Genomic DNA, 25,168 nt, shown 5'->3' with positions numbered 1-25,168 from the left:
AGACAGACAGGGACATAAATAAAAGATAGATTGACAAATGCAGCGACAGTCAGGTGGCGGATGCAGAAAGACCCCTGGGAGGCTCAGATCTGGCCTCCCGCCCCCGCTCAGGTGATCGACTTTGGCTCGGCCAGCATATTCAGCGAGGTGCGCTACGTGAAGGAGCCGTACATCCAATCTCGCTTCTACCGGGCCCCAGAGATCCTGCTGGGGCTGCCCTTCTGCGAGAAGGTGGACGTGTGGTCCCTGGGCTGCGTCATGGCCGAGCTGCACCTGGGCTGGCCCCTCTACCCGGGGAACAACGAGTACGACCAGGTGCGCTACATCTGCGAGACGCAGGGCCTGCCCAAGCCTCACCTGCTGCACGCCGCCCGCAAGGCCCACCACTTCTTCAAGCGCAACCCCCACCCCGACGCCACCAACCCCTGGCAGCTTAAGTCCTCGGCTGACTACCTGGCTGAGACCAAGGTAGGGGGGCAGGTGGGGTGAGGGCAGTCAGTGCGGGGCTACCGCATGAAGAAAAAAAAACAGTCTAGACTAGATCTCAGGACTGGAAGCTTGGGGCCAGCTATGAGAACTGTCACAGCAGGAGGGGAGCCCCGTTGGGACCAGAGGTAGGACTGAACGTATATGGCAGTTCCTCTGATAACTCCTGGGCTGGTGGTTATCAAACCATTTGGCAAGAGGGTCTGGGCTTGAAGTTCCTGTTGTGGCACAGCGGAAACGAGTCTGACTAGGATCTATGAGGATGCGGGTTCTATCCTTGGCCTCGCTCAGTGGCTTAAGGCTCTGGTGTTGCCGTGAGCTATGGTGGAAGTTGCAGATGCTGCTCGGATCCCACATTGCTGTGGTGTAGGCCGGCAGCTGTAGTTCTGATTCGACCCCTAGCCTGGAACTTCCGTGTGCCATGGGTGAAAAAGTGAAAAAAAAAAACAAAAAAGAAAAAAAAAAAAAAACGGTCTGGGCTTCACTCCTGTGAGGCTTGACTCCTGGGAAGGCTGAGATTGGATGTGCAATCAAACTGTAGCAGCAAAGAGGGATCTGGATTTTTTTTTTTTTTTCACTTTTTTCCACCCCACAGCATATGGAGGGAGTTTCCGGACCAGGGATCAGATCTGATCCACAGTTTCGACCTATGCTGCAGCTGTGGTGACTCAGGATCCTTTAACCCACTGTGCCAGGCTGGGGATCGAACCTGCATCATGGTGGTGCAGAGATGCCACTGATTTCGTTGTGCCAGAGCAGGAACTCTAAGGGATCTGGATTTGATTGCAAGGAGGACTAGAGGTTCAGGGCAGCCCTTCTGCTAGCCTCAGAAGGGATCTGCAGAGCTGGGGCAAGGTGGGAAACTTGGGTGGGTGGGAGCACTGGTTAGGTGACAGGAGGACCAAAGATCACAGTTGGCTGTCTTTCCTGCAGCAGTAAGAGAGCTCTGGATAGACCAAAGGGGGTCCAGGTGTGGCCCTCCCAGCAGCAAGAGAGCTGCAAGTCAGATCGTGGGCAGAACTGGAAATCTGGGTTCCAATGTGCGGGGTTCATAACCACGAGAGAGCTCTGGGCCGGACTGGAGGGCAGACTAGAAGGTGGGGGTCCTATGTGGGCCCCTCAGCAGGAGAGCCTGGGGCCCAAGGCCCAGACTGGAAGTCAACCCCTGCACCACTGTGTCCCACCAGGTGCGCCCACTGGAGCGCCGTAAGTACATGCTCAAGTCACTGGACCAAATTGAGACAGTGAACGGAGGTGGGGCGGCCAGTCGGCTGACCTTCCCAGACCGCGAGGCGCTAGCCGAGCTCGCCGACCTCAAGAGCATGGTGGAGCTGATCAAGCGCATGCTGACATGGGAATCGCACGAACGCATCAGCCCCAGCGCGGCCCTGCGCCACCCCTTCGTGTCCATGCAGCAGCTGCGCAGCGCCCACGAGACCACCCGCTACTACCAGCTCTCCCTGCGTGGCTGCCGCCTCTCTCTGCAGGTGGAGGGCAAGCCACCCACATCTGTTGTGGCTGCTGTGGAAGATGGGCCCCCCTACTACTGCCTGGCGGAGGAGGAAGAGGCTGTGGGCCTGGGCAGTGCAGGGGGTAGCGGGCCCTTCTTCCGCGAGGAGAAGGCACCGGGCATGCAGAGGGCCATCGATCAGCTGGATGACCTGAGTTTGCAGGAGGCAGGGCGTGGGCTGTGGGGTGAGACGCGCGCCGAAGTGGTCCCCGACATGCTGGCCCCGCTCAAGGCAGCCGCTGCAGTGGGCCGCCGGGTGCCCGACTCTGGCCTGGAGCCCATCCTGGCCTTCTATGGCAGCCGTCTGGCGGGTCGCCACAAGGCCCGCAAGCCACCTGCAGGCTCCAAGTCTGACTCCAACTTCAGCAACCTGATCCGGCTGAGCCAGGCCTCGCCCGAGGATGATGCGCCCTGCCGGGGCAGCGGCTGGGCTGAAGGGGAGCGCCGAGGGGCCTCTGCCGAGCCTCCCGCCATCCCGCAGCGGGAGGGGGATGGGCCGGACATCAAGGACTTGACCATGGACGCTGAGGTGAGCCGGGGGGTGGCCAGGGTGCCAGTGGTTCTGGGGTCAGGGGCCTCCCGCCCAGAGCTCTAAGGATGCGGGCACAGTGAACCAGCCTCGCCTCCCACCCACCTGCATGGCCTGCAGCTGGTTCAGTGTCCAACACACACTAGCTGCCTTCAGGATGTGACAAGGCTCAGCAAACACTCACTCCTATTCAGGCTGTGTTAAAACTCAGATCATGAGTTCCCATTGTAGCTCAGCGGGTTACAAACCCGACTAGTATCCATGAGGATGCAGGTTCAATCCCTGGCCTTGCTCAGTGGGTTAAGGATCCAGGTAGCCATGAGCTGTGGTATAGGTCACAGATGCCGCTTGGATCTGGCGTGGCTGTGGCTGTGGCTGTGGCGTAGGCTGGAGGCTATTGGTCCAATTTGACCCCTGGCTTGGGAACCTCCATATGCTTCGAGTGCGGCCCTAAAAAGCAAATCAAACAAACAAAAAACCACTCAGATCATGGTAATCCACACCTAAGAAGTGACAAAGGCCCAGTAACTCTGAACAAGGCTGTAGCACAGCTCACCCACCCTCAGGAAGACGTGACAGAGCCCCGGCAAACACGCCTTCAGGACACAGTAAGTTCTCAGCACACACACCATTTAAGCTTCCAAACATGATGAGGGTTCAGGATGTACAAAATTGTCCTCAGGAAGTGACAAGGATGATATAGTTGGGGCCGGAAGGAGTTCGCGAGGGGCAGGCTGGCTCTTCCTGGGGTGGGGGATGGGGGGGCGCTTCTTGGCTGATGCCCATCTCTTCTCTCCCCAACAGAGGCCAGGCCCTGAGCTCTTCGACCCCAGCAGCTGTCCTGGGGAATGGCTAAGTGAGCCAGACTGGACCCTGGATGGCATCCGGGGGCCACGGGCTCAGGGGCTCCCACCACACCACACCCACCCTCATGGTCCACCCAGGGCCACCAGTTTTCTGCAGCACGTCGGTGGGCACCACTGATGGTGACCCCAACCCCTGCCCATCCCTGGGGGCTGCTGGAGTGGGGCTGGCATCCCCCACTCAGAGCCATCCCCTGACCTGACAAATTATTCTTACAGAAAGATAGTTATCCAGAAATTCCCCATTTCCCCCACCCGTAGAGAAGGGCACACACACTCCCCGAACACAGGAGGGCTTTGGGGTCTAGCCCATGTCCCCCTCGGCCAGAGGGATGCAGGAAGGGGGCTGTACCCCACTGGCCCTGAGCACGCCCTTGGCCCTGCTGCCTCTGTTTATTTCAATAAAGAACTTTTCAGCAGTACTGCCTCATGCTTGTTCTCCCTGCCTGAGGCCCGGACTGGCCCTGGTGGGGGGATGTCGGGAGGGGGTGCTCCACTGCTGTCCCTAGCCTGCCACTGGCTCAGGCTGGAGGCTGTGCTTGGCATGCTGACCCATCCCCTAAATATGCTCCGTGCTTGGCAAGCAAGAATCCACCCTCAGAACATTCTCAGTGTTCAGCAGGTGCCCATCTGAACTTGCCAACTGCCAAGTTCATCATCTGCTGACCTGTCCTGGCCACAGGTTTACAGGCTTGGCATGCACTCATCCATGCTCCGGACATGCGAAGTGTAAGTTCACATGGCAGGTGTAAATTCACGCTTGGTGCATGCTCCAGTGCCCAGACGTGCAAATCCAGCCCTGGGATATGGCAGGGGCTTGGCACGTGCTCATCTGGCTGGTAACATGCAGAGCGTACGGCACACACGGCCACAGGCTGGCTACGTGAGGCTCAGTTCATGCCAGCCCACGAGGTCACAGGTGTCGGCTCAGCACTCTGTGGTCACCCAGGAGGGCTCAGCCCAGACCGGACACATGCTGAGTGTTCAGTACGCACCAAGCCACCCTGGTCACAAGCTGAGGGCTCGGCACACGGGAAGATGTCCCCGCCAAAGGTCCATGCCAGCTGTGCCCTGCTTGACCCCCCTCACCCCTCACACACTCAGTCAGGCCCAGGCTGTACAGACAAGTTATTTACTTCTTATGACCTTGGGCCCTCTATGCCCTGGAAAGTGGGGTGGGCCAGGGGGCCGGGCCCAGCATGCACCCCCACTTCTTCGGGGGCTGACCCCTCCCCCAGCTCAGCTGGGCCCTCTTGGGGCCACAGCGTCAGGCCAGTGGGGGCGGAGGTAGAGGTGGGAGAGCGGGAAGGAGCCTGTTGGAGCCGCAATGAGGCAGACAGAAGCAGGGGGCACGGGGACAGGGACAGAGACCCAGAACACCTGTGGGGGGCCTCGCGGGCGCGGCCTGTCCACTGGACCGGGCCTCAGAGCAGGCGACAGGCGTTGCCCACGCTGTCGGCAGGGGTGTCGAGGTCATGGCTGTAAGGGGAGTCCCAGTCCCTCAGAAAGACGACCTCTAGCTGGCTCCGCAGGCCACCCCGCCCGTTCTGTGTCACCAGCAGCGAGGTGCCCGCCGTCTCAGTAAAGTAGCTGCCAGACCAGTTGGAGGTTCCTAAAGGGAGGGGGGTCCAGAGTGTCAGGGCCCGTGGCGGGGCCTGGACCCCCGTCCACCCTCCCCAGCAGTGCCCGGGACACTCACCAATGTAGGTGGCACGTTCAGTCACCATGTATTTGTTGTGGTTGACGCGGGAGTAAGGGATTCGGGCCTGGGCCTCATCCGCAGGGACCACGAAGAGTTTCTGAGAGGGAGGGGGGGATACAGGCGGGCTTAGCGAGGCCCCAGGGTGTGGGGTGGGGTGGGGAACCAAGCTGCTTCCCACCGGCCCTGGGGGCCAGAACAGGGCCCAGAGGAGTGGGCACTCGTATTCCACGACCCCTCAGTCTGCAGCAGGCACTTCCTCTGGGCTCCCCTATCCCGGCCCTGACCCCTCTGCCTGTGCCCTTGATCTTGACCCTGACCCGTGGTCTCCCCATCAAGGCACTGCCCGTTCTGGATCGTCCATCGCTGTCGGATGACAGGGGAGCCCCATGAGAGCCATGCCTCCGTCCTGCCCTGCACAGGGGCTGAGGGGTGGGCGCTTACCACCTGGATGTCAGAGTGGGTGTGGTTGTCCCGCAGGGCAGCCAGGGAGAGCAGGAAGGCCCGCATAGATGGGTCGGAGTGTCCCCAGCAGCTGACCAGCAGGCGCACCCTGACGCCCCGCTCGTAGGCAGCCCGCCGCAGCCCGTCGTCGATGGCCGGCCAGAACCTGAGGGAGGCGGTGCAGGGCATGGGGGCTTCCCTGGGAGCCAGGCCTGGGCCCCACCTCAGCTTCCCAGAACCCCCAAGCCCCAAGCCCACCCCATCTCTGGCTCCCAGTCCTGATCCCCCACAAACCCAACCTTCCTGTCATCTTGTCTGCCGTCCCCAGACCACCCGCTCTGAGCCCCTGGAGCCCAAGCACCCCGCTTCCTATCCCAGACCCCAAACCCCAACCCTGCCGCCCCCAAACTGCATACTCTTAGTCCTGTCTCCCAAGCCCCTCATCCTGTAACCAGCCCGTACTCCCTGCCTACCTCCAGACACCCCACATCCTGCATCCTCTGCCTTAAGCCTCCAGTCCCCCGTCTCCTCCCCCCACCCCGGATTCTCATCCTTTTTTCAAACCCCTCTTCCCTTTCCCGAGCATCTGCACTCACCCTCCCTGGCGCGTCTCCTCTGCTTCTCACATGGCTTCCCCGCCATCTGTCCCCTGGCCTTGGCCCCCTGCCTGCTTTCTGGGCCCATCCCTCCCTCTCCTTCCCACCCATGGGGACTTCCACACGCCCGGCAGTACCTGCGCGGGTGGGAGAACTCCATGGTGGGCAGGTAGTTCATGACCGCAATATAGATGAAACTCCGGGCGTTGTCCACCACGTTGAGCAGGGCCTTGAGGTCTGGAGTGCGGCCACTCGGACACAGTGGTGGGGGCGCGCTCTGGGGGGGGATGAGGGGACAGTCAGGACATGTGACTTTCAGAGTGGACCCCAGCTATAGACAGCTCATCATGAGCCAGGTCCTGCGGGTCTCACCGAAAGCTCAGCCTCCGTAAAAGGGAGGGATAAATACCAAGTCCACTTTGCAGGTGAGCAGACGGAGGCTCAGAGAGGGTAAGTGATTTGCCTAAGGTCACACAGCTGATAAACACAGCCTGGATTTGAACTTAGGCTGCCTGGGTTCAGAACTTATGCTCTGACCCAGGGGTTCTTGACATGAGGTCCCTAGGTAGACAGCCACAGCATCACCTGGGAACTTGTTAGAAATGCAGATGCTTGGAGTTCCCGTCATGGCCTCAGCAGTTAACAAACCTGACTAGCATCCACGAGGACGCAGGTTTGATCCCTGGTCTCACTCAGTGGGTTAAGGATCTGGCGTTGTCGTGAGTTGTGGTGTAGGTCACAGACGTGGCTCGGATTCTGCATTGCTGTGGCTGTGGTATAGGCTGGCGGCTACAGCTCCCACTAGACCCCTAGCCTGGGAACCTCCGTATGCTGCAGGTGTAGCCCTAGAAAGACAAAAAATAAAAGAAAAGAAAAGCAATGCAAATTCTTGGGCTTCACTGCACATGGCACACAGAATCAAGGTGCACCCCTCATGTGCTCCCCCAGCCCAGGCCCTTCCCCCAGCTCCCTCCATCCTCACGACAGAGGAGCAGACTCAAGCTCTGAGAGTGGAAGTGGTAACAGGGGAAACTTGGATCCCCTGCGGGCGGCTGCTGGGGCAAAGGGCTCCAGGGAATGCTGTCCCTCCATCCAGGCATTAGTGAGGCCACCCTCCGTGACGATGCTGAGCTTGGCCAGGTGACTTGCTCAGAGGACAGAAGGGGACCCAGGGTGGCCACCCCCCACACCAATAGCTAAAACCAGCAGTGCCTTGTCCAGAGCGCCACAGGTGCCAGTCAGTGCTGTCCAACAGGACTTTCCACAGTGAAGGAAATGCTATCTGCACTGTCCAGCCTGGTCGCCACTCACTGTATGTGGCTAAGGAGCCCTTGAAACGTGGTTCCTGGGACTGAGGAACTGAAGTTCTAGCCGTGTTTCTTTTCTCTTCTTTCTTTTTTTCTTTTTTGGCTGCCCCACAGCATGTGGAGCTCCCAGGCCAGGGGTCAGATCCAAGCTGCAGTTGATCTATGCCGGCGTTGTGGCAAGACCAGATCCTTTAACCCGCTGTGCCAGGTTAGGGATCGAACCTGTGTCCTAGTGCTACAGAGATGCTGCTCATCCCATTGTACCACAGCAGGAACTCCCCATTTCATTTTAACTGTTCGAAAATGCAACATGCAGTAGTTTCCTGGTGGTACAGTAGGTTAAGGATCTGGTGTGGTCACTGCTGTGGCTCATGTTGCTGCTGAGTTGTGGGTTCGAGCCCCAGCCCAGGGCATTGGGTTAAGGATCGGCATTGCAGCAGCAGGGGCATAGGCTATAGTTGCAGTTTTCGGATTTGATCCCTGGCCTGGGAACTTCCATTTGCCAAAGGTGTGACCAAAAAAACCCCAAACAACTTGGGGCTATACTAGACAGCTACAGCAAGGGCTCTGCCTGCAGGGACCCAGTCATGGCCCCTCATTAGCCCTAAGAGGTTATAAATATTATGACACTTACTGCCCAGAGAAAACTAAAACGTAAGGAGGCTGGGACATAGCCCAGGCCCCTGAGTGAGCAGGAGCGACAGCTAGTGGTCCGGAGCCCCCATCCCCCCCAAGTCACTGGGCAGGGCTAGATGGAGGCCTGGAGTGAGGCTCTGTGGCCGGGATGTGACAGCCCCTCTTCCCTCGGACTCACTGCCAGGTAGGCCAGAGCAGGGGTTCCATTGAGGCAGATTTCCATCGGTGTCTCTTGATTGTAGCGGGTGTCATAGGGCCGGGGCCAGGTTGATGGGATGGAGCTGCCCGCCTGGCCCAGGTACCAGTAGGCCTCGAAGATCTTGGTCAGGTCTCGAGCCAGGCAGCTGCAGTTGTACATGACCACGCCCAGCTCCTTGACCTGCCAGAGGGGGCGCGGTGCTCAGCCCGGGGCTGGCGGAGGCGCCTGCAGCCCCTCCCCGGCCCCCAAGTCCTCTTTCCTGCCTTTTGCCATTCTACTCCCCCTCTCTCTGCCATCTCCCCTCTTTCTGCCCCGTGGCCCCCTGCTTCTCCCAGCCAAAGTCCTGGGATGGACATGATCTTGGGTCAAGACTAAAATCTTAAGTCTTGGTGAACATCATTCAGTTATTCCAAAGCTCCAGGTTTGAACGTCTGCATAGGCTGTGGCTTCGACCCTCTGCGGAACTCCTACTCAATCTTAGGTCTCAGCTGAGAGTTTCCTCCTCCAGGAAGCCTGCCTTGCCTGCCCAGCCTGTGCCAGGCATTCTTTGAGGCTCTCAGGAGGGCTTTCTTTATCACTCTGTCGGGTGACAAACCCGTCTCCCCACGGGGCTGGGAGGACAGGCCCTGGGGATGTCTCAGCCATGGCTGTATTTTCAGCATCTCCCCGCAGAGCTGGTGAGATTAGGGGCTTGGGAAATATTTGTTGAGCAAATGATTGTTGCCTAAGATGTACCCCTTCTCTATCTCATGCTGCTCATTTCTACAGGTCCTCTAGGTATCAAATTAGCTGTCCCCTCCACTGGGAAACGTTCCTTGATACCCCAGGCTGGGTCTCCCATCCTGGTCCTGACCCCTCTATGTGCACTGCCCCCCCATCTCAGCCTTGACCCTCCTGAGCTGACACTGCCTGGTGACAGACCCATCTCTGCACTGGACACAGGAGGTCCATCTGTTACCAACATGTTCCCAGCAGCAGAACGGGGCTGGGCTTACAGAAGGCAGAGAGAGTGAGTAACAAAGGTGAAATGGATGGACGGTGCCTAGAATGCCCCATAGCGGGGCTGGCGGCTGCCATCAGGGAAGAGAGGGGCTCCCGTGAGCAAGGGGAGGGTGGAGGAGGGCTGGATTTGGGGACCCTGAAGGAGGCCTGGAGGAGGCGGGAAGGAAGCCATTGCAGAGACTGGAAGAGAGGACTCTGGGGTTCAAGTGGGGTACAGCTGGAGTCTGGGTGCCCTGTGGGGCAGGGAGCCGGCAGACCTGGGTCAGGGAGCGCCAGTCCATGTTGGCGCTGCCGATGTAGAAGTGGGTCTGGTCCACCACCCAGAACTTGGTGTGCAGGACGCCATGGGTCAGCTTCTGCATGTCCACCATGCGGACCTGGGCACCTGGACGGGCAGGGGCAGGGGTCAGGAGCAGGCTTGGGCAGCCCCAGGCCCAGCCCACCCCCAGCCGCCCTGTGCTCACCGCTCTGCAGCAGGGCCTGCAGGTCCGCCTGGGGCTGGGGCCCGTTGGGCTTGCTCACGGCAATTCGGACCTTCACACCTCGGGGAGCCAGGGTCTGGAGCTGCCGGAGGACCTCCTCGCCCTGGGAGGAGGGGAGAGCCTCTGAGGGGCTGGACCAGTCAGCTCTCCAACCCCACACGGCACCCCCATGAGTTGTTTGTCTTATTTCATTAGCCAGTGCACTCAGGGAAGGCTTGAATAGGCTAAAATATTAAACCCTTTCTTTATCTTTTTCTTTTAGAGCTGCCCCCATGTCATATGGAGGTTTCCAGGCTGGGGGTCCAATCGGAGCCTCAGCTGCAGGCCTACACCACAGCCTCAGCAACGCCAAATCCAATCCGCGTCTGTGACCTACACCACAGCTCACAGCAATGCCGGATCCTTAACCCACTGAGCGAGGCCAGGGATCGAACCTGCATCCTCATGGGTCCTAGTCAGATTTGTTTCTGCCGAGCCACGAGGGAAACACCTTTATCTTTTATTTTCTCTCTTTTTTTTGGCTGCCCTGCAGAATGAGCGGCAGCTGCTGCAATGCTGCTACAACGCTGGATCCTTAACCCGCTGTGCCGGGCCGGGAATTGAACCTGCATCCCAGCGCTGCAGACCCTCCGTGGATCCTGCTGTGCCTCGGTGGGAACTCCTTCTTTCTCTGTTTTAACAACCGACTTCTCTGAGCCCTGCTAGGGCCTCCCTACCACTCCTGCCTTTGACAGGACTTTTCCAAGATCCTGACTTGCGACAACGCCAGGCACCTCAGGGGCCTCTGGGCACCTTACAGGATGCTGGGGGCAGAGTGCAGGCTGGGGTCTGGGAAGGTTTGGGTGAGGCATGATGATGCCACCCTCGGCACTAGTAACAGCCAGACTCCCTGGTTTGTCCTGTGAGCGGGGCCCCCTCTAAGCCCCTTTTACCTCTGAACGCACTGAATTCTCACTGCTCTCATGGATGAGGCAGGTCCCAGGGTATCCCAAGCTGAAGATGAGCAAACTGAGCATCGAAGAAATCACCGGTGAAGAGAGATTTGAACCCACCCCGTCTGCCTCCTAAGTCTGCACTTGGTGCTTGGAACCACTCCAGCAGGAACCAGCAGAGCGTGTCAGCTTCTACCCTTTTTAAACTAGTGTATATTTTTCCAAGCAGTGCTTAATGAACCCCACAATTTTAATAACTTTTAGGCCTCCTTCTGATAAAGAGAGGCAGCAAGAAAAGGGGACAGATTCACTGTGTCTTTCCACGAAGGGCTTATCCATCTAGGCTTTTCCTTTCCACCTCTTGAAGTTTTATGTGTTTTAACATGTCTGCACACCCTCCCGGGGCTATAATAGCGAACGCTTATAAAGGGCTGACTCTGTCAGGCACTGTGCTGTAATTGGCGGGGATTAGCCTGTTTCATCCTCACAGCAGGTGGCTGCTAGATACTGGCCCCATTCTACAGATGAGGAAACTGAAGGCTGAGAGGAGAGGGGACCCAGTTGGGTCACACAGTTGGCAGGTGGCAGCCTGGCTGGAGGCTGGGCTGGTGCTCACTCCGCGCTTTCTTTTCTTTGTGTGACAGGGTCGGGGCAGCTTGCGGGCGAGCGACATCTGTCAGCCTAATCCCCCGTAACCAAACCCACACCCTGACATTCAGAGGCCTCCCGATGACCGTGACAAAATGCCCCTGGTCCAGAAAGCCGTGTGAAGACAGCTGCTTCCAAACACCCGAGTCCAGCGTGCGGTGTGAGCCCTGCTCCCCTGCCTCTCGGGCTGCCGGGGAACACCTTTCCCTCCCCCCGGGCCTCCCACCACCCAGGTACCTGCTGAGCAGAGGGCTCCTGAGTGCGGGTGTCGTTGTTGGTGAGGGTCCAGTAGAAGGAGGCGATGTCCAGGCTGCTGTGGGCACCGGCAAGCAGGCCCAGCCAGGCCTGGCTGGTGGAGGGGTTGCCCATGGAGGCATTGGGGAAGTCCAGGCCCTCGGGAATGCTCTCCACCAGCACTGCTCTGGGGGGGCAGGGGAGGCAGAATCAGCCATAAGGGGCTGGAATGTGAGGGCTCACTTGTCTGCCCAGAGAGGGCGGAAGACTGGGTGTGTGTGGGAGTGTGTGCCTGTACTATGACTCTCTCTGTCTGTGCCTGCATCTCTCTACAGGTATGAAAGGAAGGATGTGGAGGTGGATATCTCTGTGTGTGTGTGTGTGTGTGTGTGTGTGTGTGTGTGTGTGTGTGTGTGTGTGTGTGTGTGTGTGTCTGTCCACAGATGTGGATGGAAGATGCCATGTGTGTCTGTGTGCACCTCTCTGTTCACAGACTGATAGAAGATGATGCTGTGGCTGCCATGGCAACAGTGTGGGGGAAAGAGGGTGGGCATGGAGAGAGGAACCTGTGACGTTCATTTGTGAGTCTGTGATCACCTCACTGTCTCAACCACTGGGTGTGTGTTGAAGTGTCCCTGGCCTGGCAGGGCCCCCCACACACACCTTCTGAGGACCGCCCCCCCCCACTTACTCGCAAGGGTCATAGCAGGGGGCTGGGCGCTGGTTGGGCCCAAAGAGATGCAAGTCGCCGTATTCCCATAGAAACAGCTGAGTCATCAGGGCACCGAAGCCCACAACCGCCAGGATGAGGACCAGCAGGACCCAACGGGCTTTCTGTGGGGAGGAGGAGGAGGAGATCAGCCAGCCCAAGGGGGGCAGCCCAGCCCCTGTCTGAGACAGAGGGTGGAGACGGGCTCCTACCTTTTCTGCAGCCTTCCATGCCTCGATCTCATTCATGGGAAGTTCATTGGCGGGCTCCTCAGCAGGCACCTTCAGCTGGGGGGATGGGGGGATGGTGGGGGGGTGACAGGGCAGCTCAGCAGGGCCCCCAACCTCTGCTGGGCCTAGCCCCTCCCCACTGGGTCCCCCCTCCACCTACCTCCTGGTACATCAGTTTAGGCTTCATCTTGCTAGGCAGCCAGGGGATACGCAGATCCCAGGCGGGAAAGTGGGTGTGTCAGGGTCTCCAAACTGCGGGAAACAAAATCGGGCGCTGGGAGGGGTATTCTAGTTTTGGGGGGACATCATAGAACACAGATCAGTCTCAAGCTCACGGGACTCACTGGGTTGCCTTGTCTGTGATCACGGGGGCCACTGGCACTCTGCCCGCCATCCCTAAAGGAGGAAGCTGACTGCTGGTCAGCAGGGATTTCGAAATCCCTCATGGTCAAACGTCTCTGCTGTCCCTTCCCTCTATGGTGCCCCCAAATACCCCTCTGGGTGCCCATGCTGCCCCGCATCAGCGTCCGCGCTATTCCCCATTAGCACCTTCCCTTCTCTGAGCTCTAACCTATACATTCCCCAAATGACAGCTCCGGATGGGGTCAGCAGAGCCCCAAATTTTTGTGCCTGGCTTTTCCCAGACCTGGGATTACCCAGAAGTCATTTTCCAGGTGGCTCCTTTGCCCTCACGCTCAGGTACCCAACAGACAGCTCAGGCGGGAGCCCAGGACCCTCGGGGCCTCCCCGCCAGCCCATCCCCCCCAACCATCCTCCCTTCTCCTACCCCAGCAGGGCCTCGGTGTTACTCCGCAGGCGGCAGCTGCTACCTCCACGGGGCCCCAGCTTCTGCCCCAACAGGCTGAGCAGGGGCGGGAGGAAGGAGGGGGCGGGGCTAGAGGAGGCCCCGCCCATTGCAGCAGGGAGTTTGCGCAGTGAGCACGCAGGTCTGGGCTCACTGCAGGGAGAAGGGGGGTCCGGCCCCCCAGATACGGTCCAGCCAACCTGGGCTGGATAGGGGGAGAGTACATGGCAGAGCGATTGGCTTTGCTATACTCCATCCTAGAGCCCCCGTGTGGGAAAGGGAGCCCACAGGGAAAGAGAGAAAAGAACCCCACATCTCTTGTCTACGAACCTTGTGAATATTTGTACCATGGACATGCATTACCTAGTCAAAAATAAATACATGAATAAAATTAATGATCAAAAAACTTCCGAATGATTAAGGCTGAATAACATGACTCAGAGATGCAGTGAACAAAATCAGCTTAGAAGACACAGCCCACGCTATGGGAGGGGGAGAGCGAGGTGGGGGAAGAAGATGATGAGTTTTCGATGGGAGTCTGTTTGGATTGCAGTCAGTATTTGACTAAAAAAAAAAAAAAAAAGGCAACTGATATTTTGATAGGGATTTAAAAATTTTTGTTTCTTAAATCCAGGCTCTGATCTAAAATCTAAAATCTCCGAAGCAGGATTTAAAGCTACAGCTGGAGAAATAAATTATAAGACCGCTCCTCGCCCACCTTTCTCAATGAAAGACAGGCAGGACCCCCTTCCCCACACCCAGGCAGGAAGTTAACAGACAAATGCAGAAAAGATTGTTGAGAGAAGCTGCAGCGTCAGAAGTGGTTGCCTTGACAGCGGGATTTGGGGGTGGGTCTGGATTGCTTTTTATTGTACGCCTATTTTCTCTTTTTAAAATTGCGAAATATGAGCGACTTACAGAAGGGAAAACATCTCTGTAAGAGTTAAAAAAAAATTATAAAGCGAACACAGGTTCCCAGATTTAGCTACGTTTCTAAAAAATTCATGCGCATGCATGAATGTGATTTCAAAAGAGAAGGCAAGGAGAAGAAAAATCCAAAAGGGAGCTGGGTTGTCCCCTCAGCGCAATATCCAGCCTAGATCAGAAAGAATAATCTGGAAACCCCTTCCCCCCAAAGTCCAGTCCAAGATTGGCAAGGGCAGAAGGGCACAGCTAGATCCCCTCCTCTCACTGCAGGGAGCCAGTCAAATGGGGATGGGTCCAGCAAGAAATGGCAACAGAGCAAGACTACCGGCTCCAGAGGTCACCCAGAGAGGCACAAGATAACAGTCTTAGATGTGGCTGACCGCAGGTTTGGAGGGTGGGGGAGGGGAGGCGTGAGGGCAGGAAACAGGTTTGCCGTTTGTTTGTAAGGCCTTGGTGAGAAAAGTTTTATTTTGTTTATTTACTTACTTTTAATTTTTTAGGGCTCCATGTGGAGGTTCCCAGGCTAGGGGGTCAAATGGAGCTGTAGGCACCAGCTTACGCCACAGCCACAGCAATGCTAGATCTGAGCCTGGTCTGTGACCAACACTGCAGCTCAGGGCAATGCTGGATCCTCAACCCACTGAGTGAGGCCAGGGATCGAAACCACATCCTCACTAGTAGGGTTCGTAACCCTCTGAACCACAACAAGAACTCCTTAATTTTACTTCTGTTAGCAGTCATCACTGTGGCTTCCAGAGCCAGATGCCTGAGTTTTTTCCCATCTTTTAGGGCCACACCTGCGGCACATAGAGATTCCCAGGCTAGGGGTCCAATGGGAGCTGTAGCCACTGGCCTACGCCACAGCCACAGCAACACCGGATCTGAGCCACATCTGTGACCTACACCACAGCTCACAGCAACACCAGATCCTTAACCCACTGAGCTAAGCCAGGGGTCGAACCCATACCCTCATGGATGCTAGTCGGATTCGGTAACCACTGAGCCATGAGCAGAACTCCCAGATGCCTGATTTTTTAATGAGCCTCAGTGTGTACGTGACTGACTTCTGAGAAGTGACAACGCATCTGGGCCTTAGTCTCTTCATCTGCAAAATGGGCATGGTAACAATAGTACCTCCTTTACATAAAGCTGTTCATTAATTTTGCACACATTCATTTATTTATTTATTGGCTGCACCCACAGCAGGTGGAAGTTCCTCAGGCCAGGGACTGAACCCCAACTGCAGTTGGGACCTGAGCCACAGCTGTGGCAATGCTGGTTTGTTATCCTGCTGCGCCACGCGGGAACTTCTTTGCACACATTACCGAGTGCTTGTGCACCAGGTATTGTTTTAGGCACTGGAGGTATCACTGTGAACAAAACAGACATGAGGAAAGACACACCAAAACCATTATCTGCCAGTTTCCATTGTGGCTCTGCAGAAACAAACCCAACCTGTGTCTGTGAGGGTGTGGGCTTGATCCCTGGCCTCGCACAGCGGGTTAAGGATCCGGTGTTGCTGTGAGCTGTGGTGTAGGTCGCAGATGAGGCTCAGGTCTAGCGCTGCTGTGGCTGGAGGCTCCAGCTCTGATTTGACCCCTAGACTGGAAACTTCCATATGTTGCAGGTGCGGCCCTACAAAGGAAAAAAAAAGCTCACCCACAAATAAATAGTAAATTATATGTTAGAAAGTAATAAATGCTATGAAGACTCAGGGAAGGACGGGGGCGGGTGTGGGGCTGGGACTGTCTGCAATTTTATTCCCTTTTTTTGGCCTCATCACTGGCATGGGGAAGTTCCCCGGCCAGGGATCTAACTCACACCATAGCAGTGACCTGAGCTGCTGCAGTGACAACACCAGATGGTACACTCACTGCGCCACAAGGGACCTCCTGCAATTTTAAATGAGGCCATGGAAGGCCTCACTGAGAAAGGGATACCTGAAGAAAAAGACTTCAAGGAGGGGAGCCAATGAATGTCTCAGGGAAGAGTGGTCTAAGAAGAGGGAACAGCCAGTGCAAAGGCCCTGTGGCAGAAGTGTGCCTGTGTGGATAGGGAAGAGCAGGGACACAGGCATGTCTGCAGTGGAATGGCCAGGTGGGGGGGGTGAGTCAGAAAGGTGACAGAACCAGATCACACAGGATGGGGCCTCTGAGCAAAGGAGAAAGAGTGATCTGCTTTAGAGGGTTGTACTGGGTTGAATAGTGGCCTCAAAAATCTATGTCAGGAGTTCCTGTTGTGGTGCAGTGGAAACGAATCCGACTAGGAACCCTGAGGTTGTGGGTTCGAACCCCGACCTCAATCAGTGGGCTAAGGATCCGATGTTGCCGTGAGCTGTGGTGTGGTTGCAGACACGGCTTGGATCCTGTGTGGCTATGGCCGGCGGCTGTAGCTCCAATTTGATCCCTGGCCTGGGAACCTCCATATGCTGTGGGTGCGGGCCCTAAAAAAAAAAAAAAACAAACTATGCCAGATGTGGTCATCACTCCAGGAACTTGTGAATGTGACCTTATTTGGAAAAAGGGTCTTTACAGATGTCATTAGATCAGTGACTTGGAAATGAGATTATCCTGCATTATGCAGATGGGTCCCAAATCCAAGAGCAAGTGTCTCTAAGAGACAGAAGATCACAGGACCCGGGAAGCAGAGAGTGGAGGGGCTGCAAACCCAAGTACAGCTCGAGGAGCAGGGGGCAGAATCTCCCCTGGAGCTTTGGGAGGAAGCATGGCCCTGTGAACACCTTGATTTTGGACTTCTGGCCTCCACAACTGTGAGGAAATAGTTGTTTTAAGCCTCTCCGTTTGTTGTAATGTGTTACAGCAACCCAGGAAGCTAACACAAGTGTTTGCAGGCTCCCCCTGGCTCTGTGGGGAAGAGACTGCAGCGTGGGGTATGTGTGTGTGTGTGGGGGGGGTGAGCAGTGAGCCCAGGGGGGAGACAGGATGGACAGGACTATGGGGGGAGGGGGATGCCAAGGGCCAAGGGTAGACAGAGTCTGGGTACAACTTGAAGGTGGGACTGATGGGACTTCTACATAGACTAGACATGGATTCCCGAAGAAGAAAGGAGTCCACAGTGGGAGTTCCCACTGTGGCACAATGGGATCTGCGGCATCTCTGGAGAGCCGAGACACAGGTTCGACCCCCTGTCTGGCACAGTGGGTTAAGGGTCTGGTGTGGCCACAGCTGCAGTGTAGGTCACAACTGTGGCTTGGATCTGATCTCTGGCCTGGCCTGGGAACTCCATACGACTTGTGGCGACCAAAAAAGAGTCCAGGATTACTCCAAAGTTTTTGGCTTGAGCAATAGCAAGGATGGAGATACCAATAGCTGATTTGGGGAACACTGAGAAGGAGCAAATTTGGGGGAAAGAGCAGTAATAAGTTTTTAAAAAGATAAATATGTGGGGAGTCCCCACGATGATGCAATGGGAACGACGGTGCCTCTGCAGCAGCAGGGATACAGGTTCAGTTCCCAGACTGGGAACTCCGTATGCTACAGGATGGCCAAAAAAGAAAAAAAAAAAAAAAAGTGTGTGTATGTGTGTGTGGCCAGCAGCATGCAGAAGTTTCCAGACCTGGGATCGAGACTGGGACACAGGATAAGCGATGAGGTCCTGCCGTACAGCACAGGGAATTATATCCAATCACTTGTGACAGAATATGATAGAGGATAATAATGAGAGAAAAAAATGTATATATATGTACAACTGGGTCACTTTGCTGTACAGCAGAAATGGACAGAACACTGTAAATCAACCATAATTTAAAAAAATAAAAAAAAAAAACCTGCCACAGCAGCCACCTGGGCCACAGAAGTGACAATGCTGAGCCACCAGGGAACTCTATGTGGGTGGTTTTGAACATATAATATTTGAGATGTCTAAAATCCATCCAAAGGGCTCCTTTGAACTAAAGGCCTTAATACATATCAGGCATATAGAATGGGCACACAGGAGGTTCTCCGTACCTGTGATTGTGTTCAGGGTTCCAAGAGCCAAAAAGAAGAGGCACGATTCCCTCTACCCGAGCCCTCCCCACCCTTCCTCGCTCGCCAAGGCAAGACGGTTGCTTTTTATTATGGGTCTTTATTATTTTTATTTTTTGTCTTTTTAGGGCCGCACCTGTGGCACATGGAGGTTCCCAGGCTAGGGGTCAAATCGGAGCTGTAGCTGCCCGGCCTACACCACAGCCACGGCAACATAGGATCTGAGCCGAGTCTGCAACCTACACCACAGCTCACGCCATGCGGGATCCTTAACCTACTGGGTGAGGCCAGGGTTTGAACCCAGGTTCTCATGGAAACTAGTCGGGTTCCCTACTGCTGAGCCACAATGGAATTTCTACTTACTATTTAAAAAAATGCACATAAGACTTCCATAGAAGTTAAATTATGAGGCTCATGCTCCTGGCTGGGGGGCCCTTTCCCCCACATCCCCGGTCTCCAAAAAAGGACTGTGAGCCCAAGTGGAGAAATATTGAGCAGCCCCGACTCCCAGATCCTGAGGGGAAGCCGGGGATGGTGAATTGGAAGCGGGCCTTAGGCAGCAGGGCTTACAGAGCCAGGCTGGCGGGTGCTGGCCTTCTCAGCTCACCTCAGTTCTCAGGAACCTAGAACCCACCCTGGGGCTCTGGTGCCATGTCCAGGCTGGTCCCACGCTCTGCTTCCTCGCTGGTACACCTCCACCTCCAAATACCTCACTGTCCCCTTGGCTTGGGCCCTGTCTGACTTGGGGTGTGACACCACAGCCCACAGAGGAGGAAGCAAAACCCACTGGGCTTTTGAGACACGTGTTGGGTCACAGCTCCCTGAACACCCTACCCCTGGGGAAGGTGGGGTGGCAGATTCGATCCCTCTTCTATAGCAGTGCTTTGGAATGGAGGATCCAGAGTTCAAATCCCACCTCTATCACTGACATCAGGCACAGGGCTTTCTTTCTCTGAGCCCTGCTGACCTCATCCATAAAATGGGGATCTTATATTCATCTAGGGACTGGTAGCTGGTGGATCGCTGATTGGTTTAAGGGGGTGAGTCTCGCAGTCCCAAAGCCCCGGGTTCGGATCTCAACTCTGTGTGAAAGGGAGAAGAGGCGTCCTTCTCTGAGCCTCTTTTTCTTTTTGTCCTTTTTTTAGGGCCACACCTGTGGCACATGGAGGTTCCCACATCTCCAGCAATACTAGATCTGAGCCACATCCATGACCTATGCTGTAGCTCGTGGCAATGCCAGATCCTTAACCCACTCAGGGAGGCCAGTGATTGAACCCACACCCTCATGGATACTAGTCAGGTTCTTAACCCACTGTGCCACAATGGGAGCTCCTCTGAGCCTCACAGTCATTCTCAGAGCAATGGGGGAGACTAATATAACAATGTCACATTTGTTGGGAAGAGTCAATCAAATGGTCCACGGCAGGCAGGTAGCACAGGAAGCCACTGCTACAAGCTGGCTGGTGAGATGTCTGGATACACCCATGTCTCACAGACAAACTTACAAGTGTCCCCTGAAAAGCTAAGGCTCTGATTTATTCCTCTCCCCCTCAGGGCCTGGCACTCTGGGACTGCTCGATAAATGTTGATTGAAAACCGAAGAGATAGCAGCAGCATAGAAGCCTTGGAAAAAAGACTTTCTTAGATGTCTCTTGATCTAGTGACACTTGGTTTAAACACAATGGTATAAGTAGCTTGAGTTCCAAGCCCAGAGCAATAGGGTAGGTGCAGATAGTGGCACCTCAGCCTGAGGGTAAAGTTCAAGGTCAGTTCAAGATTGAGTCAAGTCATCTGAAAGTGCAAAAGAGGATGTGGGGCTGATTCCTAAGGGAAGCACCAGACAGGCCATACCTCAGGGAATGTTTACGAACCAAGGTCCTTCCAGATGGTTCAAAACAGACCTGTACTTGGGTTTAAAGGAGCTGATTGTCACTTGATTGTGCACTGATGGAACCATCAATTGCCTGGGGTCAAGTCTACAGAAAACAGAACAGAGCACTGGTTCTGTACACTCTTTTTGTTTGTTTTTATTATTATTATTAATTTTATTTACTTTAAAATTTATTTTATTATTAATTTTATTTATTTATTTTTTCCTCAGCATATGGAAGTTCCCAGGCTAGGGGTGGAATCGGAGCTGCAGCTGCTGGCCTACGCCACAGCCAGAGCAACGCTGGACCCTTTAACCCACTGAGTGGGGCCAGGGAATCGAACCTGCATCCTCATGAACTCCCTTGTTTTCAGCAGCAGAATGTTTTTTTGCAAAGGACCCCTAGGAGGTGCCCCTTTTAGGGAGAGAGGATGCTTGGTGTGAAAAACAAATAAGTAAAATAAAATAAAACCAAACAAACCACCCCATCATGAATGGTAAATACTTCTGAACTGAACTTAAAAATCTAAGCTAGGAGTTCCCGCTGTGGCTCAGCGGGTTAAAAATCCAGCACTGCTGCAAGCTGCGGCGAAGGTCACAGATGTGGCGTGGATCCTGCATTGCTGTGGCTCTGGTGGAAGCTGGCAGCGGCAGCTCCGATTTGAACACTAGCCTGGAAACCTTCATGTGCCAAGGGTGCGGCCCTAAAAAGAAGAACTGTTCTCCCTCGCCTTTTCCACTCCTTTTCACTTTTTTTCTCCCCTCCATGGTTCCCAACTGGCATCTCCCACCCAGGTCCCCACTCCAGGCACATCCCATGGCTCCCGACCTCCACTCAACCCTTCCGATTCCCCCTCCACAGAGTCTGACTTGTCCCTCCCCTGCTCAGAACCTCTCTGTGGCTCCCCAGAGTCCACAGGACAAAGTCTCAGCTCCTCACTGTGGCTCCCAGAGCCCTGAATGATCTCCCTTAATAACCTCTCGGGCTTATTCTCTTCCTACCCTTAATGCCCCAGCCATATTTAATATCTTTCGGTTCCTTGAATTGAAACCACACATTTTACCACCAAACCTGCCCACAGCTGCTCCTCCTGCCTAGCATCTCTCTCTCTACCTCCTGTGGCTCATCTCTATCAGTGCCTGTACCAGCTCCTCCAGGAAGCCCTCCCTGACCCCCTGGCTGATCCAGGCATCCTTTTGGGGGCGCTGGCAGTACCCTGGGCTTCTCCATCCTAGCCTGAATCCCGTTTGTGCTTCTCCCAACCTGGCCCTGACCTCACCAGACTGTCACTGCCTGGTGATGGCTCTATTTCTCCCTCCGGACTGTGAGACCCATGAGGGCAGGGCCGGGCTGGCTCAGTCACTGCTGAGTCCCTTGTGTATCAGCTAGCACAAGGACAGTACATGGCAGATGCCCAGTGGTTAACTCATTCATCTATTCATTCAACTAGTATTTGTTCAATGGCTACGGCTGGCAAGCCCTGTCTAGAAATTGGAGATGGCACAGAAAAACAGAAAAATAAATTATCTCTGGGAAAGAAGATATTCTTTCGAGGGAGTGAGACAAATGATGAATGAGTGAAACATACAGTGTGTGCCCTGGAAGAAAATAAACCAAGTGACGAGGACAGTGACATCACAATGAAAACTGCTGACATCTCAATTCAAAAGTTAATACTGCAACACATCTGGGGAAAAGAAGCATTCTTTTTTTTTTTGCCTTTTCTAGGGGCGCTCCCGTGGCATATGGAGGTTCCCAGGCTAGGGGTCTAATCGGAGCTGTAGCTGTCAGCCTACGCCACACCTACACCACAGCTCAAGGCAACGCCGGATCCTTAACCCTCTGAGCAAGGCCCGCAACCTCATGGTTCCTGGTTGGATTCGTTAACTACCGAGCCACAATGGGAACTCTGAAAGAAGCATTCTTATCTCTGTTTTTCAGATGAGGAAGTAGGGCTCAGGAAAAGTACTGCCAGGTCACACAGCGTTGGTTTGGTGGCTGGGCACCTGAACCCAGAGCTCGGTTCTGTGCCAGGACTACACTGATTCAGGAACACAAAATGAGGCAGGATGCCTCTGCTCTGCCACCATGATGGAGGCCTGGGCCTGCGAAAGGGTAGGATGTGAGAGAGGGTAGGGCTTCTTGTGTTTATCGAACCAGGCACTGTTCAAAACACTTTACATTCAAGGCTCACAACAGTGTTTTGTTGTTTTTCGGTTTTTTTTTTTAAGGCCACACCTGTGGCATATGGAAGTTCCCACACCAGGGGGCGAATCGGAGCTGCAGCTGCTGGCCTATGCCACAGCCACAGCAACGTGGGATTGGAGCTGCATCTGCGACCTACACCACCAGGATCCTTAACGCACTGAGTGAGTCCAGGGATCAAACTTGCGTCCTCATAGAGACTAAGTCAGGTCCTTAACCCACTGAGCCACAACAGGGAACTCCATAATAGTGTTTTTTTTTTTAGCCCCACTTAATAGATAAGGGAACTAAAGACCCAGGGACGTGAAGTCCTGGCGTAAAGGGACACAGCCAGGAAATGGTGGGGCCAGGATTAGAGCCCAAGCTGCCTCAGGGTCTCGGGTGTAGACAGCTGCCTTTCCTGTTGTTTAACATCTGGAGATCTGTGGCTCCCTCCCTCCCCAGCCCTGTCAACAGCGGCTGAAGCCAGTGGTGGTGCTGGCCTCTCAAAACCTCCACCAACACCCCCACCCCCTCCGAATCTTTGAGAGGGACCCTTGCAGCTCTCTCCAAATACAAAGGATATGTGAGGGCAGCTTTAAGAAGAGGACTCTGGCTGTGCTTCCAACCAGGCTGCTCTTGCCAATCCATCCTTGGTAGAGGTTCTCCAGCTGCTGCTGCTGCTTCATGTCGCATCAGATCACGTCCCTTCTCGCCTCCAAATCCTCCCCTGGCTCCCGCCCCACTCAGAGTAAAGCCATAGTTTTCTCCAGGGCCCACGCCCGCCCCCCATGATCTGCCCCCATCACTCCTCTGACGTCAGCTCCCACCCCTCTCCTCCCTCACTGGCCTCCCTGTTCTTCCTTAAATGCTCCTATCTCGGGACCTTTGCATTTGCTATTTTCTCTGCCTAGGATGCTGTTCTACCTCCAGGCAGCCATGTGACTCTCTCCCCTCCTTCAAGTCTTTGTTTAAATGGTGTATCTCAGAAAATCTTCCCTGACCACTCTTTTTTTTTTTATTTTTTATTTTTGCCATGGTATTCAGAAGTTCCTGGGGACAGGGATCGAACCCTCACCAGGGCAGCGATCGGAGTTGTGGGATCCTCAACCCGTTGAGCCACACGGGAACTCCCCTGATCGCCCTATTTAAAACAATGATCTTTGTATTCCCACCCCTCTTCTATCATGTGACATAATCTACTTACCTGTTTGCTCACTGTCTCTTAGCCCTGCTAGAATGTAAACTCCACCGGGCCTGTTTTGTCCACTGATGTGTCCCCAATGCCTAGCACAGTGCTGGGCATGTAGAACACGCTTAATAAAAATCTGTTGAATGAATAACTTGTGTTTTCATTCCCATGTTGCAGATGTAGCAACTGAGGCACAGAGACCTTAAGCTACATGCCCAAGGTCATGCCACTATTTAAGTACTAAGAACTAAGATTGGAAATGGGGTGTTGCAGCCCATGGAAATACATTGCTAATGACTCTCCTACGTGGCCATGCTGAGCAAGCTGAGGGACTAAGATACCAGCTCTCCCCCTGGGGATGCAGGGTTGCTGAGGTTTGACGACGGTGTGGTGAGCCCTGTCTCTCTCTCTGTACCTTCAATTCTCTGAGTCAAGGGAGGACTCGGTCTAAGCTACCTATAACCGTCCCCCCACCAAGCCCTCCTGGACTCCTGCCATGGCTAAATGCTCTCAATTTGGGGGTGGTTAATCAGTCAATCCAACAAGGTAAAGAGAAAGGGATTATGTATTTACATGAACAAGGTGCGTGATGGTTGATGGGTCACCCCCTCAGATGTGGTGACGTGGCAGAGGTGAGGACAGCGTGGAGATTGCCATGTGGGGTAGCATGGGTTGGCTGTTGTGGCATGAGCATCAGGATACAGGAAGTGTGATGACATCACCAGAATGATGAGGGCAGTTGGGGGTAGGGGGAGAGTGACAATGAGGTGATGAAGGTGACTGGGTGAGGGTGACATGGCTAATAATATTAGCCCAAATCACCATATCAAGTTGGGCATATCACTAGAATAATGCAGAATTCTTAACAATCATCCCTGATGTTGGTGTCCTTGTGTGGATTTTACAGATGAGGAAGCTGAGACTGCAAAGGTGTGATTAGGTCAAGGTTACCCAGAGGTTTAGTGGTGAAGTCAGAATCCTGGCACGCCCTGAGTAAAGGGCTTTCATACCCGGAGTACATGAGAGGTGACTTGGGGAAATGACAGAGACACGAAGAGAAGAAAAACTGTAGGGCAGGGTGGCTCTTCATGGTGAAAACTAGAATCATTAGACGTGGGCAGTGACTGTCAGAGGAACAAAGGTGACGACGAGGAGGGATGGCGACAAAAGGGGTGAGCATGACCTAAGGGAAGCCAGAGAGCGACTTAAGGAGATGGTAACAGGAGGCATGCGAAGGTGACACGGAGGTATGACGACGATTTCTGAGAAGAGTGATAGCAATAAAAGAGGGGTGCAGGCGACACGAGACGGCGACTACGACTTAACGGGTGGGGCGACTTCAACAGGTGCTGATAATGGGGGCTTAAAGCGAACGAAATCTTGTCAAGGGTGATGATGGCGACATAAGGGGAACGGTAACGATTTAAGCAGGATACAACATGCGGAGGAATGGCGACATACAGGGACAGAGGTCGATGTGCAGAGAAGAGATGCATTACAGACGAAGGATAACACGAGGAGGACGGCTGAGGCGCCGCGCCCCCAGATCGCACATTACCTGCTCTCCACGTCTCCCACTCCGGGACCCAGCCCAGCACGCACCTTTCAGGCTGGAGCCCCGCCCGACCGCCCCCCGCGGCGCGCAGGCGCACTCCGGCTGGACTGCGGGCCGGCGGGGGCCGGGAAATTACCTTTCT

General features: G+C 54.9%; 2 protein-coding genes across 10 annotated transcripts in view; one reads left to right on the top strand and one right to left on the bottom strand.

Moving 5' to 3' along the window:
* HIPK4 (homeodomain interacting protein kinase 4) overlaps positions 1-10,857 on the top strand; it is a 14,761-nt gene extending 3,904 nt beyond the window's left edge. Inside the window, exons 2-5 of one of the 3 annotated variants that reach the window (XM_084960685.1) lie at positions 112-468; positions 1,674-2,525; positions 10,286-10,404; positions 10,729-10,857. In XM_084960685.1, the coding sequence (XP_084816811.1) occupies positions 112-468; positions 1,674-2,525; positions 10,286-10,404; positions 10,729-10,750 (1,350 nt within the window). In that variant the 3' untranslated portion in view covers positions 10,751-10,857. Of the gene's footprint in view, positions 1-111; positions 469-1,673; positions 2,526-3,329; positions 3,808-10,285; positions 10,571-10,728 lie in introns of those variants that run through there. The other 2 variants (XM_084960684.1, XM_013988572.3) reach the window with 2 other exon arrangements.
* PLD3 (phospholipase D family member 3) lies at positions 3,139-25,104 on the bottom strand. 7 transcript variants are annotated; one of them, XM_084958431.1, is made up of 14 exons: positions 25,030-25,104; positions 18,525-20,200; positions 13,642-15,722; positions 12,667-12,758; positions 12,489-12,563; positions 12,259-12,401; positions 11,571-11,754; positions 9,736-9,856; positions 9,529-9,656; positions 8,249-8,449; positions 6,265-6,404; positions 5,532-5,697; positions 5,088-5,187; positions 3,139-5,000 (listed from the first exon to the last, which is right to left on the bottom strand). In XM_084958431.1, exons 4-14 carry the CDS (start codon positions 12,691-12,693, stop codon positions 4,813-4,815), a joined length of 1,473 nt encoding a protein of 490 aa, XP_084814557.1. In that variant the 5' UTR covers positions 12,694-12,758; positions 13,642-15,722; positions 18,525-20,200; positions 25,030-25,104; the 3' UTR covers positions 3,139-4,812.
* Between the last annotated feature and the right edge of the window lie 64 nt (positions 25,105-25,168).

This window comes from Sus scrofa, chromosome 6 (assembly GCF_054392235.1).
Source record: "Sus scrofa isolate SSC_HxYL_T2T_F1_AM1 chromosome 6, Sscrofa_HxYL_maternal_Yorkshire_Landrace_v2.0, whole genome shotgun sequence".
Classification (NCBI taxonomy): domain Eukaryota; kingdom Metazoa; phylum Chordata; class Mammalia; order Artiodactyla; family Suidae; genus Sus; species Sus scrofa.
Note: the sequence above shows the minus strand (reverse complement) of the source record. Positions and strands in the feature narration are given on the sequence as shown.

Coding starts and splice junctions, on each gene's coding strand:
- PLD3 (XM_084958431.1), bottom strand. CDS start 12,693: ATGAAGCCTAAACTGATGTACCAGGAG. Junction 12,564..12,666: donor CTAAACTGATGTACCAGGAG/GTAGGTGGAGGG, acceptor CCATCCCCCCAG/CTGAAGGTGCCTGCTGAGGA. Junction 9,857..11,570: donor AGGAGCCCTCTGCTCAGCAG/GTACCTGGGTGG, acceptor CCCTCCTCCCAG/GGCGAGGAGGTCCTCCGGCA.